Below are 17,931 nucleotides of genomic sequence, written 5' to 3' on the forward strand. Positions count from 1 at the left end.
TAGTGGCATGTTAGGCGCAGTGAACAGCCTGGGAATTCGAAGTTGAGGATCAATGTTGTGGTTCGGTGTTGACAAGAATGTCACGAGCTTGGATGAGCAAGAAAGAATTCAGATGTTTAGAGTAAGCTAGTATTATCCTAATGTCACCTGAGATCGGTGCCCTATGTAAGAGGCTTTGTGTATTGATTTGCAGATTATCGATTCGCTTTACAACATTGTATCGCCGGTAGTATGGATGTGCAGACTTTGCTAGCTGGTGGGGGAGGTCATGGGGCATATCCCACGGGAAGATGGTATAAGTGTTACATGTAGTCACTTGATTGATTAAAGATTGAAACCAAGTATGGAGATTATGGTACTATTGCTAATGTGAGAGTTTAGGCCTAGAAGGCGCACTATTCATTTGGTTGTGAACTGTGGAAGTTTGTTCCGGATTTGACGATTGTTCTTGTGTGTCATGGGAAAAGGGTTACTGTGGATCCTCGAAAGGTTATTAGCCTAGTGTGGTACGATCAAAATCGGCTAGAGGTCCTTGGATGGATCTAAAGTGAGTGGGTGCTCTATATCAAGCCACATGTGTTCATTACAGCATAGCGTTGCTTACAGAGGAGTTTTCGGGCCTTGGATATTATTTCCGTCGTCAGCTATTCCATGTAATCACTATTATGCCATGTGGGTTGTGGGATGGTATGATTATCTGCACTTGTATTGAGATCCCATGTAGTTTGTGGTGTTGTGAGAGCAAGATGGCTCTCGAGATGCAGGTCATTTATTGCATATTAGTCGTGCTTGAGTTTTGTTGCGTATGGCGCTATCTGTCTCCCCGGTAATGATATTATACACTTGGCATACGCGTGGTTGGCATTTAGGTATTTCGTAGGTATGAGCATTCTAGCTCGATAGGTATTTCCTTATATTATGTTTGGATCGGGTGGCACGCCGCCACGGGTATGTTGTTTGGATCGGGTGGCACGCCGCCACGGGTATCATGGTTGGATCGGGTTGCACGCTGCAACGGTATCATTTGTGGATCGGGTTGCACGCCGCAATAGTGTTATGTTGAGTACAATTCCCTATATCAATTTTTGTGTGTTTTGTTTCTCATTTTCTAAGGAAGGTTCATAACATCTTTTCAGTTGTTTAATTAGTTACGTGGGTTGAGTAGTTCTTTCCAGAGTTCATTTTTCCCTATGTATCACATTCGAGTTTGTAGCTTATTAGCTAATAAGCAGAAAGGATCTTCAGTTTGGCTCGAGCTAATGTGCTCAACTGGGTCGTGCGGCATGGGTAGGTGCACAAGGTGTTAAACAACAATTTTGGGCAACTTAGGAGCAGTCCTTAGCACGTTCGAGGACGAAATTATGTTTAAGTGGGAGAGAATATAACGACCTGACCAGGCGTTTTGAGCCCTCGCGCGTTGCTCAATGGTTTGAGGCCTTGATTAGCTTCTTATGGTATTATGACATGTACGGGAGGTCGAAATTTAATTTCGGGAAGTTCGGAGTTGATTTGGAAGGAAATTCTCATTTCAAAAGATTACGTTGAAAGAGTTGACCAAGGTTTAACTTTTGAGTAAAAGACCTCGAAATTGGGATTTGAAAGTTCTAATAGGTTCGTACGATGATTTTGGACTTGGGCGTATGTCCGAATCGGGTTTTGGATAACCCGAGAGCGTTTCGGCGCCTACTGTGGAAAGTTGGCAATTTTGAAGAATTTCATGAATCTGGGTTGAAGTATTTTTCAATGTTATCGATGTTCGTTTGGGATTTCGAGCCTATGAATAGCTTTGTATGGTGATTCTAGTCTTAAAGCGTGTTCGGATGTGGATTTGGAGGTCCGTAGGTCATTTTAGGTCATTTGGCGAAAGTTTGAAATTTGAAGGTTTTTGGGAAGTTTGAGTGAGAGTGTACTTTTTGATATCGGGTTCGGATTCTGATTCCGAAAGTTGGAATAGGTCCGTAATGTCAAACGTGACTTGTATTTGATAGGTTTTGGCATCGAATGTAGAAGTTTGAAGTTCTAAAGTGTCACGACCCAAAACTGAACCCGTCGTGATAGCACCTAGTATGGTATTAGGCAAGATGATATTTTTAAAAAAACACTTTGCTATTTCATAAAAGATAAATCAAAAGCTTTTTCATAACAGAATTTTCATAAAAATAGGAGTTAAACTGAAAATACAATGCGGAAAGATAGTCCCAAACATCGGGGTGTTACCAAGTAATGAGCAACTAGACCTCAAGAATAAGAAAAACAATGTCTACATTAGTCTGTCTCTAAATGTCAATACAGAAAAAGAAGAAAGCAAAGAAGGAGAACAACGACTGCGAATGATGGCAGCTACCTCGTAAATCTATGGTAATAGAGTACGCACGATCTTCATGTCCACCGAGATCGGACACACCTGGATCTGCACATTTAGGTGCAGGGAGTAACGTGAGTACTTCCAATTCAGTGAGTAACAGAAACAAATAAGGAACTGAGAAGCAGTGATGAGCTATACAAGTACAGTTCATTTCAGTAATTTCAATAAAGAATAGACATGCTTTCAAATCCAGCAGTTTAGGTCAAATCAGTTTTGTATAGTTTCAAGTGCAAGTAAACCAGATATAAATCTCCCATAAAACTTTACAACGATGACAGATATCAACTAAGTGCAACAACAAATAAAAGGAAGTATACCTCTCAAGGTAACAACCACTCAACTCATCTCAACAGCTCAATTACTTGGCTGTCAGCACTCAGTTTTCACACTCAGTAGGTACATGCACTCACTGGGGGTGTACAGAACTCCGGAGGGCTCCTACATCCCAAGCGCTATAATCCACACGGACAACTCACATGCTGCACGGACAACTCACATGCTATAATGTCAAATCAAGATCCGCATGGACAACTCGCATGCTGCACGGACAACTCACATGCTATGATATCAATATCTCACCATCAGGCCCTAGACCTCACTCAGTCATCAACCTCCCTAGTCTCTCGGGCTATCAAAACTCATATAAATTAGCCCAAATAGAGATAATAACATGTATAAACAAGGGATAAGAAGAGATGGATATATACTACGCAAGTAAAATTAGGACTGAGTACAAAATAGCAGATAGCAGCTATTCAACAAGTACACGGCCCCAACAGGTCCCAATAGTGATATCATATGTCCTAAGCATGATTTCAAACATGAATTTCAGTCAAATCTCCATAAAACAGAGGAAACACATAATTAGCAGTAAGCTATTCCACATTACAGTCTCACGGGACGGGCCAAGTCATAAATCCTTTGGTGTAGGCCCACATTCCCGTCATCTATAATGTGTGTCACCTCCAAAATAATCGCACGATACAAAATCTAGGGTTTCATACCCTTAGGACAAGATTTATAACTGTTACTTACCTCAAACCGAGCAAAACGCTACTCCAAAATGCCCTTGTCTTGCGAGTCGGCCTCCGAATGCCCGGAATCTAGACACAAGCAGTACAATATAATTATTATATGCTAATGGGATCAATTCCATATGAAAACTACTAAATTGGACCCAAAATTGCTAAACCTGGACCCCAAGCCCATGTCTCTAAATCCGACAAAAGTCACAAAACTCGAAAGCCCATTCACTTACGAGTCTAATCATACCAAATTTACTCAAATCCGATAAAAAAATCCCATTCGAAACTCAAAATACCAAATCAAGGACACTTCCTCTTTTTTCCTACTTTTTTACCCCAAATCACAAATTAGATGATAAAATTAAAGGTTAAATTATGGGAATTAGCCAAAACCAAGAAATAATCACTTACTTCCAATCAATTCCATGAAAATCCCTTCAAGAATCGCCTAAATCCGTGATCTCTAGCTCAAAATATGAAAAAATGGGTTCAAACCCTCGTTTTAATACTATCTGCCCAGATTTCCTTCTTTGCGAATGCAATCGTTCTCGCGCGTTCGCGTAGAGCAACTTAGAACACCTCTCCACTTTACTCTTCGTGAACGCATCCATTGCTTCGCGAACGCAATGCTTTGCAAACTCAAACCTCCGTTAATGTGTCACTTACCTCGTGAACATGTAAAACAAAAGGCTGGGGGTCCCCAGCTACCTCACTCCTCTTCACGAACGCGACACCACTAACGCGTTCACAATGCACACGCTGCCATACCTTCGCGTTTGTTTCCTCTACTTTTACAATGCGTCGGACAAATTCTCACCTTCTAAGAAACACTCTTCATGACCGTGAGTCTCCTCTCGCAAACGCATAAGAGGAAACCAGAAAAATGTAGCAACAGATATCAGCTATCTCTCAAAGGCCAAAAATTATCCGTTACCACCCAAAACTCAGCCGAGGCCCTCCAGACCTCGACCAAACATACCAACATGTACCAAAATATCATATGAACTTAGTCAAATCCTCAAATCACCTCCAACAATGTCAAAAACACGAATTACACACGGATTCAAGCCTAATGAACTTTGAAATTTCCAAATTCTACAAACGACGTCAAAACATACCACCTCACGTCCGATTGACCTCAAATTTTGCATCATAAATAACACCACAAACCTAGTCCCAATGCCGTAAATCCAAGGTCAAACTTTCCAATTTTCTAACTTTCAGGATTCCAAGCCTAATTCTACTATAGACTTAAAACACAATTAGGATGCACTCATAAGTCCAAAATCACCTAAAGGAGTTAACAGAACAATCAAAATTCAAACTTGAGGTCGTTTTCACATAAGTCAACATCCGGTCAACTTTTCCAACTTAAGCTTTTAAATAAGAGACTAAGTGTCTCATTTCATTCTAAAATCACTCCGGACCCAAACCAACTAACTCGATAAGTCATAATACAGTTGTAGAACACAAAAGAAGCAGTAAATAGGGGAACGGGGCTACAGCTCTTGAAACAACCGGCCGGATCATTACATCATCCCCCTCTTGAACAAACATTCATCCTCGAATGGGTCTAGAAACGTACCTGTAGACTCAAATAGGTGTGGATATCTACTCTACATATCCCGCTCGGTCTCCCAAGTAGCCTCCTTCACTGGCCGACTTCTCCACTGCACTTTCACTGAATCTATATCCTTTGATCTCAACTTCCGAACCTGCCACCCCAAAATAGCTACTAGCTCCACATCATAAGTTAAATCACCTTCCATCTGAACCGTGCTGAAATCCAAAACATGGGACGGATTGCCGATATACTTCCAGAGCATAGAAACATGAAATACTGAATGTACACTCGACAAGACAAGTGGCAAGGCGAGCTTGTAAGCCACCTCCTTAATCCTCTGAAGTACCTCAAAAGGCACAATGAACCCGGGGCTCAACATTCCCTTATTCCCGAACCTCATAACACCCTTTATGGGTGATACCTTCAGTAGAACCTTCTCTCCAACCATGTAGGACACATCACGAACCTTCCTATCGGCATAAATTTTTTGTCTAGACTGCGCCATGTGATACCACTCCTGATTCAATTTAACCTTGTCCAAAGCATCCTGAACTAAGTCAGTACCCAATAGCCTAGCCTCGCCCGGCTCAAACCAACCCACTAGAGATATACATTGCCTTTCATATAAAGCCTCATATGGATCCATCTGAATACTTGACTAATAACTGTTGCTGTAAGAAAACTCCATAAGCGGCAGAAACTGGTCCTATGAACCACCAAAATCAACGACACAAGCACGTAGTTGTCCTCCAATATCTGAATAGTGTGCTCAGACTATCCGTCCATCTGAGAGTGAAATGGTGTGCTCAACTCAACCAGAGTGCCCAACTTTCGTTGCATGACTCTCAAAAACTAAGATGTAAATAGCGTGCCTCTATCTGAAATGATGGAAACTAGCACACCGTGCAGGTGAACAATCTCTCTCATGTAAATCTCAACCAACCGGTCTGGAGAATAAGTAGTACTCACAGGAATGAAGTGCGCGGACTTGGTCAGCTGATCCATAATAACCCAAATAGCATCGAACTTCCTCGAAGTCCATGGGAGCCAAACTACGAAATTCATGTTGATCCGCTCCCACTTCCACTCTAGAATCTCTATCTTCTTAAGCAATTCACCCGGTCTCTGATGCTCATATTTTACTTGCTGACAGTTGAGGCACCGAGATACAAACCCAACTATATCCTTCTTCATTCTCCTCCACCAATAGTGTTGCTTCAAATCCTGGTACATCTTTACGGCACCCGGATTAATGTAATACCACGAGCTGTGGCCTTCTCAAGAATCAACTCCCGTAGCCATCTACATTGGGCACACGTACCCGGCCCTACATCCTCAATACCTCATCATCACCAATAGTCACATCTTTGGCATCACCGTGATGAACTTTGTCCTTGAGAACAAGCAAATGCGGATCATCATACTGACGCTCTATGATGCAATCCAATAAGGAAGACCGAGTGACCACACAAGTTAGAACTCGTCTGGGCTCCGAAATATTCAATCTCACAAACTGGTTGGCCAAAGCCTGAACATCAACTACAAGAGTTCTCTCCCCAACAAGAATGAATGCAAAACTACCCATACTCACTACCTTCCTATCAAGGAATCCTCCACCATATTGGCCTTTCCCGGGTGATACAAAATAGTAATATCATAGTCCTTTAGTAGCTCCAACCATTTCTATTGCCTAAAATTGATATCCTTCTGTTTGAACAAGTGTTGGAGGCTATGATGATCAGTAAATACCTCACAAGACACACCATAGAGATAGTGCCTCCAAATATTCAACATGAGAACAATGGAAGCCAACTCCAAATCATGAACTGGGTAGTTCTTCTCATGAGACATTAACTGATGCGAAGCATAAGCAATCACTCTACCCTTTTACATCAAAACACACTCAATACCGACCGAGAAGCATCACAATATAATGTATAGGAGCTAGAAGCTGATGGTAGAACTAGAACTGGAGCTGTGGTCAAGGAAGCCTTGAGCTTCTGAAAGCTCACCTCACACTTATCCGACCACCTGAAAGGAGCACCCTTTTGGGTCAATTTGATTAATGAGGATGGAATAAATGAGAAACCCTACATGAACCGACGGTAATAACCAGCCAAACAAAGAAAGCTTCAAATCTCTGTAGCAGAGGACGGTCTGGGCCAAATCTGAACCACCTCTATCTTCTTCGGATCTACCTAAATACCCTCACTGGATAGCACGTGCCCCAAATGCACATTCTCATGGTAAATCATCAATACAAGGTAAATGATACTTGTTCTTGATTGTGACTTTGTTCAACTGCTTGTAATCAATGCACATTCTCATGGTACCATCCTTATTCTTCACAAATAGAACTAGTGCACCCCAAAGTGACACGCTAGGTTGAATAAACCCATTATCAAGGAGTTTCTGAAGTTGCTCCTTCAATTCTTTCAACTCCGCTGGTGCCATACGATACTGTGGAATAGAAACAGACTGAGTGCCCGAACCAAATCAATACTGAAGTCAATATCCCTATCCGGTGGCATGCCTGGCAGATCTGCAGAAAACACATCCGGACAATCTGACACCACTGGAATAGAATCAATAATAGGGGTCTCTGCATTGACATCCCTCACAAAGGACAAATAAGAAAGACTACCCTTCCCAACCATCCGTTGGGCCTTCAAGTATGAAATCAATCTACTAGTGTCGCGCCCCCTTTCCCATTCTGCGGAATTGGTTTCAGGACATTTGGGTATGGGACAACTCATTTTGGGAACGGGGTTTGCATTTTTTTTGAAGAGACACCACCTAACGATTTTAAGGTATGTTAGGGCACCCATAAGGTTCATCTACAACTATGTTTGATAACCAGAGATAGGGTAAGGGCTTGAAATTATCCTAAGGGGAAGTTGTTAGGCACCCTTCAGGATTAACTAGTATGGTTCCCGGACAGACAATTTCTGTGAGTTTGTGCAATTAGCAAATAAACAAGTAGGGCTCAAATAATAGGGGATTTAAATACACAAGTGTTTGAGAACGATTAATAAAATCAAGGTTTTAAAAAGAGTTACGATCTAAGCATGCTTATGAGTGTAAAGGGGGCGTCCTAGATTTGTTTGTAATATGGATCACATCAATGCAATACTCGGTATGACACTCCTCAAAAGAGGGCTACAAGTGGTATTAGCGCACGGGTCATCATATCCATATCTACCCTTTCCCACTCTGTGAAGGTATTTAGAGCGAAGATTGGTCTCGACTCTTATTGCATGTTGTTACCCGTCCCTTCCTATCAGTCCCGGAGGAATTTAGGATTCCTATCCTATAAGAAAGTTCTAGGCAAACCCTCAGGTTTAAAGGCAAAATGCTAAGGCGACATACAAAACAAGTAGGACTGCATTTAAAAGGGGAAAACACAGAAAACAAGCAGAAGGCTCAGTTATACCTCCACAAATAATGCACATAGACAGCATGACTTATACACAGTTGAGGTCTGAATTTAAAATCCTAAAGCAGGGTGTTTAAATGGTAACATCAGAACCAGATTTATTACATGACTCAGAAAAGAAGTCTAAATCAGGTTTGCCTACTGGTTTTAACAGTTGATAATTAAACAAAGGCAGTTCCAGTTTAAGTTATTACCTAAGGCTTGGCTAGGTGCAAAGAGAGATGCAGCAGTTATTCAAAATTATTAAAAGACGGTTCAGAGCTTATTTTACCCTAAGAGCATGTTGTTCTATTTGTAGAGATTATTACCAGTTATTTTAGACGGGATAATCAAGTGTGAAGCTGTTTTACCTCTTTTATAATCAGCAATTTACACTAAGTGTAAGTGCAAATAAGATCCTAAAATATGGTATCTAAAATGCAAAATCACTAGAACAGGATTTCTAAGTGCGTACGGCAGGAATGCAGAACTTCCTAAGAGCAGGATTTCTAAGTGCATATGGCAGGAATGCAGAATTTCATAAGAGCGGGATTTCTAAGTGCATATGGCAGGAATGCAAATAATAGTAGAATGCTGATTATTAGCAGATTTTAAAACATGATGTTGTAAAGGTGCACATGCTGAAACAATAAATATGATACCTAAGAGCATGACTTCTAATGCATGCATGAACGCTAAGCATGGTTTCTATTGCGCAATTAGGAACATAAATCTAATAACATGTTTTCTACCCTTAACATGCATATTTACCCTATCCCATATCACTAGCCACCCCAATACTTGTTTACAAATTATTACAGACCATGTGATAGAATTACATGAGAAATGCAAAATAAGAAGTTACAACTATAGGAAGCCTGATTCTGTCTTCCTATCTAAGTTATGTAATAAACCACTCAAATGCCAATATTGTTCCATAGCCTTTCCCATATCTAGGTGTGTTAGAATTCCTTAAGGACCTCAAGGGATCCCGGGCAGTGCTCACACCCAGATTGCATAACCAAACAGAGTGAGTGCAGTGTGGAAGGGACAACTCTTATGTGTCGAGGTTCAGAGGGAGCTCAAGGGTCCCAACGCAAGGCTCACACAAAAGGGGCAGAACCAAATGATCTAAGACTATAGTGGAAGTGCAGAACACATGCTTGAAACAGCGATTGTTTTACAAAATAGTTTGGAAAATGATTGGTTGAGATAAATTTGCAACAACAAAAAAAGTGTTGCTTAGGGAAGACAGTTTTGAAGGGGCCGGGGATAGGAGCAACAACAACACATACCAGAATGAGTCCAAAGAGCAGTACAACTTCAGTAGTTACAAACATGACGCTGGGGTTGGGGACATAGAGAATCCAAATCAGAAACACATAATTAGTCATGAATCAAGTATATTAGGAGACATGATAGATGAGGGACATAAACAGGAACAAGTAAACAAGCTGATCTCATTTGAACAAAGGAGGGCAGGATTTTAAGCATGCTGAGTAAAGCAGTAAACAAAAAGTACAATTTAACAGCATGAGCCATTAAGTTAGTGCAGAAAGAGACAAGGATTGACAAACAAAGTAACACATAGAGTTGAGTTGCAAAATTTAAACTGATAACATACCAGTTGAAGGAGCAAAATGCAGAAAAAGTAAAGCAATCAAAGTTTCCACAGTCTAGCCTTGGCTTTCTACCAGTAGCACAAGTAGTAGAGAAAGAAAAGAGAGTTTCATTGTGTATGTGTGTGTTCGGAACTAGTTGTTCATCTGTTTAAGGAAGAGAGGTTAGAGTATTTATAGCTTTGAAAACGAATAGAAAGTAAAGTAACAAGTAAAGGTTTTGCACAATTATGGAAGTAATCACCATTAGAATCCAATAAGTACAAGTATATCCCTTTAATCAAGGAATTACTGCTCAAACAAATACTAACAAGGATAATTAAGGAAAGAAAATCAATTTGAGAAAGATTGATTTTTGACCATATAAGGGATAGTAAAAGTATAGAGTATACAATTGAGTCTAGATACAAAATATACTTAATTTAGGGAAAGGATTGAGTAGGGGTGAAACATCACAGCAAATAAAGCAAGGGAATCAATCAACTCAAACAAACGAGTAAAATTAGGGGTTTATATGAAAACCTTTGCAATCAACCGTAACTTAAGGAAATCAAGATCAATCAAGAGGGAGTTATGATTCTACACTTCGACATATAAATAGGGAAGAATGAACAGGAGTATCATACATGCAAGGTCAACCATATTGACAAAAGAAGAAAACTAGATGAACACAAACATATAGCAACAACATGAGTAGGCTAAGGGCTTAGTGGTATGAGAGCCCACTCGAAACATGGTAATCAACGAGTTAAGTAGTCATGGCTAACACATAGAACCATAGTGGAAAACCAAACTAACAGGTAAAGAAGGTCAGAAACAAGTAAAGAAAGCCATCAAACTCATAATAATAAGTGAAGAAAAACTTTTAAAAATTAGGGTTTAACAGTTAGGTTAAAAAGCGATAAGAACTCAAAATCATTCAACATGAACAGAGAAAAGGGATCTAACCATAAAGAACCCAAATCGAAACAAGTATAAACAAAGACAGTTCCAGAACCTCGGATAAAACCAAAAATACTTAGGGTTTTCAACATGATGAGCTTGGCAGAAAAAAACATAAACAAACCATTTAAACATAGTAAAATCATAAGACAACACTGAAAATCAGAGGAGAAACCCTTAAAAGAGGTTAAGGAAACCCTAATCTCGAAGACGGAGAGTCACTTTGAAAAAATCTTAAAAACCTTTGAGAAAAAACACCAAGAGGTTTATAACATACACAGATCTAAGACAGATCTGAGAAAACATTGGAAAGTCTTTAAAGTTAGGGTTTCGGAGAACCCAAAAAGTGAGAAAATGTCGAAAAGTTACCGATCTAGCTGGAACAACCATGGATGGGCGGAAAGGACCATGGATAGAAGTTCGAGAAAGGTCTGGAATAGATCTCTTCGAGATATTTCCACAAAATCATAAAAGCGGGCCACCAGGAGATGTAGGAGACAAGTACATATCCCAAACAACCATGGGAGTCCATGGATTGGGTGAGGATCGAAGGGGATTAGGGTTAGTTTGGGTGGCGGCGGCAAGGGTTTGAGTGAGGTTGCAGAGAGAATTAGAGAGGAAAGGGGATTCAAGGGCGGCGGGATGGTAGGAAATGAATTAAGGTTAGGGGGTCGTTTGGGTTTAATTTTGTAAGGGGAAACGTGGACCGTTGATTTGGGAGATCAACGTTCGATATTAGAGAGGGTAGGTAGGGATCCGGGTTTGGGTAGGATTTTAAAAAGGGTGTGGGTCGGATTTAAATTTGTCACCACCCAAACCGATAGGCTACGACTGGCACCCGGTACCTTACTCAACGGAGTACCAACGTAACGTATCTTTCTTATTACATCATTATGTACACATGACATACGGGCCAACATGATACTTTATAAACTCAAAACATAGGCCGACCAGGCCGTATTATCTTTTATATATATGACATATGTCTACAAGCCTCTAAGAGTACATAAATGTCATAAAGGTCGGGATAGAGTCCCGCCATACCAAATAATACACGTCTAAATCATACTAACCAAACGAGCAACTCCAAAGCAAATGGAGCGCACTAACATCTTCCGTTGAGCTGATAGCCTACTTAGAGGGCTCTCGACCTGTCTATCGGGACTTGCGGGCATGAAATGCAACGTCCCTATGCAAAAGGGACATCAGTACGAATAATATACCGATTATGTAAGGCACATAAACAAGTACATAAAAGACATGCAAGAAATATAGAGTACATGACTCAACCTGTAAGTTTGAATAACTTTGTAAATCATAAATTACTTTTAGCGTCATGCATATGCGTATGAATGTAATGTCATGCATAGGTACATGTTTCATAACATCATCAGCCTCTAAGGGCATCCCACCATATCATATCGGCCACTGTAGGCAAAATCATCATCGTATACCAGCTGATCAGGTGGTGGTGCGTATATAACGACATAACCTTTCACATATCCCATATACATATATATACATACATATATACGCGTATATAACGCCGTTCGAATCATATTTTAGCCACTGTGGGCAACATCATCAACATATACCAGCCGATCAGGTGGTGGTGCGTATATAATGACGTAACCTTTTCCCATATCCCATATACATATATACGCGTATATAATATCATCTGGTCATGGGTCAATGCACATGTATAAATGAGTGAAATGCATGAAAAATACATAATAATCTCGATATTCCTTCCGAATAAACTTTTCCAACTGTGTATTATTCTGAGACCCATGAACAGAAGATAATAATAGTTCTCATAGGGAATCAAGAATATAGACACCCCTACTATTTCTATGAATAGATTAATTTATAGAAACTGTGTATTTACTCATTTCTTCAGTATAATTTGGACCATGCCAAAAGAAAGAAGGGATAGCCTTAACATACCTGAACCGATTCTGTTTTGCGAAAACACGTAACGGCGGATTGAAGTGGGAAAAAGTCCGTATTATATTCTTGAGAAAGATTGTACTGGACTTTCTTTGAATTAGCGTTTCATGTTGGACCTTGTAGTGTTTCAAAAAATTTCACATTTGAACATTGTAACAATTCAAAGAGCTTTCACATTTGGACATTGTAAAGTTTAAAGGGCTTCAACATTTGAACATTGTGAAGTTTCAAAGGTTTTAACGTTTGGACATTGTAAAGTTTCAAGGCTTTAACATTTGGATATTATAAAGCTTCAAAGGCTTTAACGTTTGGATTTTGTAAGATTCAGAGAGCTTTCATGTTCTGTGTAAGGTTTTAGACTTTGGTTTTGTATTCAAGGTCTTTAGGAATTAATATAAAAGGTCTTTAGAAAGAGATATGTCTTGAATTAAGTTGCCACCTACTCTTAAATGAGCCTTTGTCATTTGATCAGATTGTGTCTTGTTGCCACGTCACTCTTCCCATATTTATCCAAAGTTTTTTTAATTAATTTAATTAGGTAATATCCCGCTATCCGATAATTAATCAATTACCCGTATAATTAATAATTGTCTCAAATTACTTAAAATTCTACTTATTTTTAATACACTTTATGCATATCTCACTATCATGGTCATATGGTACTTTGTATAGTACTAGTCCGTGTCACACCTCCTTTTTTCACTACACCCCCGAGAAGGGTGTAAAAAGGAGTTTTTCCAATTGAAGGACAATCGAAACTGGATTATTATATTAGATTCAGAGTCGCCACTTGGGATAATTTTATGATATCCCAAGTCACCGGTTCAAATCCCGAATCGAGGAAAGTATTGACTCTGTATTACAGTCCGCGAACACCGAAATTCGGGTAAGGAATTCTATTAACCCGGAAAAAGATGTTAGGCATTCCCGAGTTCCGTGGTTTTAGCATGGTCGCTTAAACTATTAAAATTGGCCTAATTATCTGACTTATTACACGTTTTAAACTTATTGTGCATTTTTAGCTTTTATAACCGCTTTTTAATTATTTTAAACCGCTTTTAGGAATTATGGAATTATTTCTTGAACAAGTTACCATTGTCGTACACTTGCCGTTTTGGCACACACCGCGAATCACGCTACATGAAATGCACCCGCGATTCGCGACATGTTTATTTTATTATTGTTTGAAGTTGTTATGATCGGGTCACATGAAATGCACCCCTGAATTTGGGAATTACGTATCATAACTATGTCGCGAGAACCGTACCCATAGCCATGATAATCTATTAACAATCGCGCCTAAAGCAAACTACGTTGTTTTTGAATTTTTTTTTTTTTTTTTATAATTAGATTAAGGCATGACTATGGGAAGTGAAGGCGAACTAGGGAGTGTGCTTTTTATTATTTGCACCATTTACTAATAAAGGGACGCACTTTGACACTTTAAACCTTGAGGATAACTTCATTGTTATTAAGCTAAGTCAATGTGAAATTAATTAACAAAGAGGCTACTAAAACAAAAGTATGAGATGAATTGTTGGGATTAAATTAAAATATTATTCTAACATTTTTTCATTTAGTGATCTTTCAAAATGGTTCTAACGTCTAAAAATGGATCATACAGACCCATAATTGGTACTTTAAGCAAAAAAGCAAAAAGCAAAAAGCAACGGGTACTATTGTTTTAGCCGCTTTTAATATTTCAGGAAAAATTCAAAGTTATTTAAAACACATCGTAAGTCACGCTACATAAATGCACCGACCGTCCACAACACATTTTATTTAACGTTGTTGAGATTTGGATTTGGGTCACATAAATGCGCACCCGAGTTTAGGAAAGTAATTTTTAATATCATGCTTAAATCAACTACACACTTTTAAGTTACTAGGAAGGTTTGCGAGGGCCATGAAAAATTCAACTAATGGCACACCCCGATTTCTAAAGAGTTAAAAATTAATTAAGTGAGGGCCATGAGTTATCTAATTTTGTTTATGGCACACCTCGAGCCTAATTTTAAAGGATGTTTGAACTACTCTTTTGAGAGCCATAAATTATATGTTTGTTGATATGGGACACCCCAATTTATTTTTAAAAAACTTATACTCAAACGAAGCAATTGCGGATATTCATGGTTCCCTGAAATTGATTTTGCGATTATTGAAGCCAGGAATTAATGATTTAAGAATGTGAAAACAATACTATTCGGCCGCTATATTTAAATACAATATCAACTTCAATAGAAAAATTTCGAATGGAAGCTCACGCATAGAAAAAAAAAAAAAGGAATCCGACGCCAATTTCAACCATTAATTTCAACTAACGAATGACCAATTACGAAATAACTTCAACCGAGGAAATCAATGTTACACCTATGAATAGTTTAAATTAATAGTATCAGGAGCCTACTCAAACACAATTTGTAAATATTCCTCTACTTCAATCTAAAACTATGGACACAGAACAATACATGATTTCAATAAATATGCACATTCTTGCGCACACCCCGCGCGTCTCCCTTACTTTAAATAATAATACAAAATCATTGATCATACAACTCAAATAAAATTTCTTGAAATCAATTAAACAGTCACAAGCCCAAACCGCGTGTCAACCCCCCCCCCCCCCCTAAATATCAATTTATTTGCTTAACCAACTGGACACTTAATTGAAGCAAGCATTTATGGCATAATATTGATTAAAAATGCGAGCTAATCAAATTTAGAGAATAACAAACAGATCTGGAATGTTCAACATGGATTTAACATGAATAGGTCAAGTTTTACTTACTTTAAGTTCACAACAAAGCTGAAAATTTACATACCTACTAGGGAGTGAATTCAACTAAGTAAAATCTGAAAGTTGTAGAGTCAATACAGCAGCAACAACAAAATCTTTATCAATTCTTCTTTAAACCCAGGACCAGTAAAAGAAAATCCAGAAAATGCTAAAAAAAAACGAAAGTGCTCAGAAAAGCTTGAGGTGAAAATATTCTTTTGCCAATTTTTATGTTCAGTCGTGTTCCCCTCTCTCCCTCTTTTCTTCCATCTAAATAGGCAGCAGAACAATGCCCTCTCTATTCATAAATTCCCCTTCCCCATTTTATTAATCTCCACTCAAACTTTAGTGTACTCCTAACCCCACCACTTATTAGAAGCTTCCTAATTAGTTAGGTAAACATATTCCCTAGCCTAAATTCCTAAATTAACCCCTTAACCAAAATGATCCTACTAAATTAAATTAATTATCTCTAAATAATAACTACCATAACTAATTAAATACCAAATTAAAAGAAGACTATAAAAATTTGAAATTAAAAATGCCAAAAAAAAGTACGTTATTTTTGTGATTTTTTCCATTTTTTTTTTGTAAAACAACAAATTACTTAATTAAAAAAATATAAAAATCAAATCCTAAATGCAGATGAAATGTAATTTTTTATTTTTATGATTTAAACAAAATTAAATATGCACACAAAAATGCAAACAATCAGGAAAATTCTACAATAATTCATAGAATAACAAATAATTAAAGAAAAGATTTAATTTTGGGAGTTTTGTAGAAGTAATTCATGTGAGACAAAAATCACGTGCTCACAGCTGCCCTCTTTGTCCGAAAACATAAAGAGTTTTCGTGCAAAGATATAATGAGCGGGTACGAGCGATTTTTGCCCGTTCGAAACTCCGTGGGAAGCATTTTTTAAAGATTTGACTGCACCCTGCTTCCGAGGTTGCCTACATATCCTTGGCTATAAAGGAATCAGGTCGGTGTAGTTCGGAAAATTTTTGTAGCTGGGACTACCAAGAAGCTGTGATTCACTGTTGCCGCTGCTGCTACTGCTTACTGAACTCCTTATTACACCAAGACAATATAAAAAGAAGTTAGACTAATCTATGATCTATGCATTACAAAAATCCTATCTATATCCTCAAAGTTGATCTTGCGGTTCCTGTTGCCTTATTGACTTGTATTCTCCAGATGAAGTTCCTTTGTTGTCGATTTGAATTGTAATCTGAGACGCTTTCCTTTTTCTTCAGGTGGACGCCTGATTGCTAAACTCTAATTATAATCTGAGATGCTTTCCCTTTTTCCAGGTGGACGCCTGATTATCGACACTTGAATTGTTTCCCTTCCTTAAAATTGGTGTTGTTCTCTCTTGCTCTCCAGGTGGTCGCCTGATTGCCAAAACTTTAGATGTGTTCCCTTACTCTCCAGGTGGGCGCCTGATTGCCGAAATTTCAGCTATATTCCCTTGCTCTCCAGGTGGGCGCCTGATTGCCGAAACTTTAACTGTATTCCCTTGCTCTCCAGGTGGGCTTCTGATTGCTGAACTTGAACTGTATTCCCTTGCTCTCCAGGTGGGCACCTGATTGCTGGACTTGAATTGTATTCCCTTGCTCTCCAGGTGGGCGCCTGACTGCTGAACTTGAACTATATTTCCTTGCTTTCCAGGTGGGCGCCTGACTGCTGAAACATGAATTGTATTCCCTTGCTCTCTAGGTGGGCACCTGATTGCTTGACTTGAATTGTATTCCCTTGCTCTCCAGGTGGGCGCCTGATTGCTGAAACTTGAATTGTTTTCTATTTTTTGAAACTAGTGCTGTCCTTCCTTGTTCTTCAGATGGGCACCTGACTTTCACAAAATAGACAAAATAAAAGAAAATTTTCTGCCCCAGTTTGGTAGCCGGGCATATTCGTTAGTGTTAATTGAATCATGCTACCAAATATCTATAAGAATTTGAAAGTTAGATCCCATTATCCAGGAGGGTCCTGAAAACTTCTAGCAAAATGTCTGTTTCAAAGCTACATTATATCTTCTAAAGGTATGACTTCTGTTGAATCATCTTATCTAAGATAGTCTTAAAACTTATCCCATTATCCAGGAGGGTCCTGAAAATCAAAATCAAGTTTTATCTTAAGAATGACAATTTAAGGCTAAATTATACTCCCTTACAGCAAAACATACGCTAAATCTTGTTATCTAATGGAATTCTTAAAGCTAGGTCTCATTATTTAGGAGGGTCCTGAAATCTTGAATTAAATCCTATTTTAA

At 38.8% G+C, this 17,931-nt stretch overlaps 1 protein-coding gene across 1 annotated transcript; it reads right to left on the reverse strand.

The window, feature by feature from the left end:
- Positions 1 to 5,006: 5,006 nt before the first annotated feature.
- LOC138877500 (uncharacterized) lies at positions 5,007 to 5,600 on the reverse strand. The gene has a single exon (XM_070157112.1). It carries the CDS (start codon positions 5,598 to 5,600, stop codon positions 5,007 to 5,009), a length of 594 nt encoding a protein of 197 aa, XP_070013213.1.
- Between the last annotated feature and the right edge of the window lie 12,331 nt (positions 5,601 to 17,931).

This window comes from Nicotiana sylvestris, chromosome 9 (assembly GCF_000393655.2).
Source record: "Nicotiana sylvestris chromosome 9, ASM39365v2, whole genome shotgun sequence".
In the NCBI taxonomy this organism is placed as follows: Eukaryota; Viridiplantae; Streptophyta; class Magnoliopsida; order Solanales; family Solanaceae; genus Nicotiana; species Nicotiana sylvestris.

Coding starts and splice junctions, on each gene's coding strand:
- LOC138877500 (XM_070157112.1), bottom strand. CDS start 5,600: ATGGATCCATATGAGGCTTTATATGAAAGGCAATGTATATCTCTAGTG.